The sequence below is a fragment of the Egretta garzetta genome, unplaced genomic scaffold, assembly GCF_000687185.1.
Source record: "Egretta garzetta isolate BGI_Z169 unplaced genomic scaffold, ASM68718v1 scaffold381, whole genome shotgun sequence".
Taxonomy (NCBI): Eukaryota; Metazoa; Chordata; class Aves; order Pelecaniformes; family Ardeidae; genus Egretta; species Egretta garzetta.
The window spans coordinates 10,155-13,478 of NW_009258483.1; the positions used below are offsets into that span (position 1 = coordinate 10,155).

Genomic DNA, 3,324 nt, shown 5'->3' on the forward strand with positions numbered 1-3,324 from the left:
TGAGGCCCCGGGGCGGGGGCACCCACCCCTGCGGGCCCGGCGGCTGGGCTGCCTGGCTCACCGCCCTGCCCTCCCCCCCAGGAACACCATGGAGGCCCTGCCAGCCTGCCTGCTCAAGGACGTGTACCAGGAGGCGCTGGGCTCTGCGGTCATCGGCATTGACGAGGGCCAGTTTGTAAGTGCATGGCCAGGGCGGGTCCTGGGCAGCTCTGCAGGATGCAACCTTCAGAGCACCCTGAGGTCTGAATCCTCTGTAGGAGCGGGTGGGAAGAAATCCCCCGGGGCAGGTTGATCCTGCTGGACTATGCTGGTGTAGTCAAGCCCTTCCCTTCCCTTAGTCCCTGCAGGCTGAGGACGGGGGCCTGGAGTCCATTTCACGGATAGGCAACGTGGCTCTAGTTTTCTTTGTGCCCTGTGCTGTTGTCTGGCATGTGCTGCTGGATCCTGAGCAAAGTGCTGCCCCTTCCTCCTGACGCTGGCTCTGTACCTCCTCTAGTTCCCAGACATCGTGGAGTTCTGTGAGATGATGGCCAATGCTGGGAAAACCGTCATCGTTGCTGCTCTTGATGGGACTTTCCAGAGAAAGGTAAAACTTTTTTTTTTTTTTTTTAGTACAGCTGCTTTGTAGATCCTTGTAGAAGCCACCCAACAGAACTGCCCCTTCTGTCTTGGCACAGGCCTTTGGGAGCATCCTGAACCTGGTGCCGCTGGCAGAGAGCGTGGTGAAGCTGAACGCTGTGTGCATGGAATGCTACCGAGAAGCCTCCTACACAAAGAGGCTGGGAGCTGAGAGGGAGGTGAGTTCCCTTGGAACAGAAAGCACCTCAGTAGCTTCACCCTGCCAGCCCTGCTAGTCTAGAGGGATCTCCTCAGGGGAACTGGTCTCTCCAGAGTTGCTCTCCCAACTTTCTTGCCAGGTTGAAGTGATTGGAGGAGCAGACAAGTACCACTCTGTCTGCCGAGCCTGCTACTTCCGTAAGCGGCCTCAGCAGCCTGGGTTGGAAAACAAGGAGAATGTGCCCATGGGGGTGAAGCAGCTGGACGTGGCTGTCTCCCGGAAAATCTTTGCTTCTTGACTGCTGAGCTCCCGCATGGGGGAGAATGATAGAAAGGAAGCTAAATGCTACGGCTCCGACACCAGATATGGCTTCCCCTGCTTTTAGCAAAACTGTTAAGTGCCTTTGCTCCACCTGCCAAACCAAGCCGCTGTTCCTCTGCACCAGGCGCCAGGAAGAGGGGCATCAACTGGACCTGATCGTGTTGGGTTGGGAGCCCAACCAGAAGCAAGTTCCTCTCTCAGAATGCTGACCAGGGAGCAGTGTAGTTACTGATGCTGCCACACATGATGCTGTCCTGGGCAACTGCCTCAGCAAGCTGGGCTGCAGGGCTTCCATTGCCCGCCGGAGCTCTGGCCTGCTCTCCTGGGTATCTGCATGTGTTCAGGCTGGCACCGGTGGCTGGTTTGTTTGCCTGCGAATGCGACTGTTTCTTTATCTCTTGTAAGCTGTTGCTAAATTCCAGGTTTCTTAAGACAACATACAGTAACTTTAGTATTTTAAACCCACTTCCTTTTTTTAATGCAGCCTGAGGAGATGATATGTTCTTTGTTGTAGATCTGTGGCACAACTCTTCAACTGACACGCGTAGCAGTGGCCTGGCCTCAGCGGTCCCTTTGAATGCTCGTGCCCAGCCTCTCTGTTCACCGTTTCGCTCGCTTGCTGTAACTGTCCGGTAAATTTCTGTTGAAACAGAGGAGGGGAAAGGGAAGGAAGGCAGGCTTGGCTGGTGGCCTGACAGGAGGCTCTGCTGAGCTTTTCAACTTCAAAAGGGCTAGCAGTAGCCTAGCAGGAGTCCGTGTATTAAGGTGGAGTTCCTTTTGGAAGAACTAGACTCCAGACAGAGCCTCCTCTCCAAAATCAGGGTGTTTTGGGTCAGGTCCAAGCTTGGTGCTGCCACTTCAGTGCTTGGTTAGAATTTAATCTGTAAAGGTTTGGGCTGTTTCTGTGAAGACACAGCTACTTGGAAAAGGGTCTCTGCTTCGAGCAGATGGCTCTCAACTCCAGTCATGTGTCTTGCTCTCTCCCAAGCCTTCCAAAAGTTCTCGAGGCCGATTCTTCCTCTGCTATAAGTTGACTGAAGAATCCTTTTCCTCCTTTGCTTGACTTGGCTTCTGGAAGGGGTTTTTTTTATTTGAGATTTTTTTTTTTTTCCCCCTTGTTCCTTACAGAAGTGCTTTTCCCTGTAAGCCAGCATCTGCAGGCTCTGAGCAGTAGCTCTTGGTTCTGCCAAGTCAAATCCCCACGTACAAATGCAGCCCCCTCTGTTTGCCTATGCCCTCCAGCTCGGAGGCTGGGCTCCCTAGGTGGTCACAAGAGTGTTGGTGAAAGCCCCCGCTCCCTCTGCATTAAGTGGTGCGCTGACAGTTGTGGTACTCGCAAGCACTTGATTGCCAAGCCTGGGCTTTCCCCTGAGGGACGGAGGCAGCACTGCTACTGGTTTAGGTTAATAAATAAAATTACCTCTATGTTTTATTCCAGACTGCTCTGAAAAGGCTTCCCTGCTGTGAACAGTGAGGCTGATTGCTTGGGGCTGGGTGCAGGGCTGGTGTTGGAGCTCTCTGCTCAAACCTTCTACCAAACACCCGAGGAGCAGGAGGGCTTGCCTAAAAATAGCCCCAGCGTCAGCATGCTCTTGGCAGTGCAACACTTGGCTGCTCTGCTGCTTCCCTGCCCGGAACCCCCCGCCCCGGCCCAGGGGGAGGGAGGAGGAACCTGTTTTTCTTCCCCAGAGAAGAAGGGCACGTGGTGGCTAGGTGAAAAAGTTTATTCCATCTCTACCATGACAAACAAACAACTAGTTGAAGGCCAGCCCCAGCAGCGACAGCTCGCACACCCACACCGCTGCTGGCAGCAGCTTCACAACAGAAAAATAGGTGGGGGCAAGTGAGGGGGGGGCCGGGTGCCCAGTCAGCAGGGAAAGTGCCCCAGGAAGGGCCTGGGGCATCTGGAGCAGCCACAGCCCCGCTGGGAGCCCAGCACTCACCGCTCCCACGGATCCACACCGCGTCACCCGAGCACCGGCAGCTCTGGTGCAGGCTCTGAGAAGGCACAGCACGGGAGTTTAGGCAAAAGAAGACAGGGCTTTGGCATCAAGCGCACCCAGCAGCAGCTGAGGGGGGAAGGCACGGGGAGCTGGTGGCCAGCAGGAGCTGGACTGTGCTGCCCGGCTGTGCTACGGCAGCGAGAGCCGGCACTTGAGGGATTGCAGCCAGCAGGGCTGGAAAGGCACTGGAGCCCGGATGGGCCAGGGCAGCAGTCCCAGGGG

The 3,324-nt window shown here is 55.7% G+C and overlaps 1 protein-coding gene across 2 annotated transcripts; it reads left to right on the forward strand.

Moving 5' to 3' along the window:
* The first annotated feature begins 76 nt into the window (after positions 1 to 76).
* On the forward strand, positions 77 to 2,481 carry TK1 (thymidine kinase 1). Of its 2 annotated transcripts, XR_004842691.1 has the most exons (5): positions 77 to 175; positions 497 to 586; positions 678 to 797; positions 918 to 1,499; positions 1,614 to 2,481. XR_004842691.1 is itself a non-coding variant. In XM_009644099.2 (4 exons), exons 1-4 carry the CDS (start codon positions 89 to 91, stop codon positions 1,074 to 1,076), a joined length of 456 nt encoding a protein of 151 aa, XP_009642394.1. In that variant the 5' UTR covers positions 77 to 88; the 3' UTR covers positions 1,077 to 2,481. The 2 variants fall into 2 exon arrangements, 1 of the variants encoding a protein (XP_009642394.1); XM_009644099.2 differs by having other exon boundaries at positions 918 to 2,481.
* Positions 2,482 to 3,324: the final 843 nt, after the last annotated feature.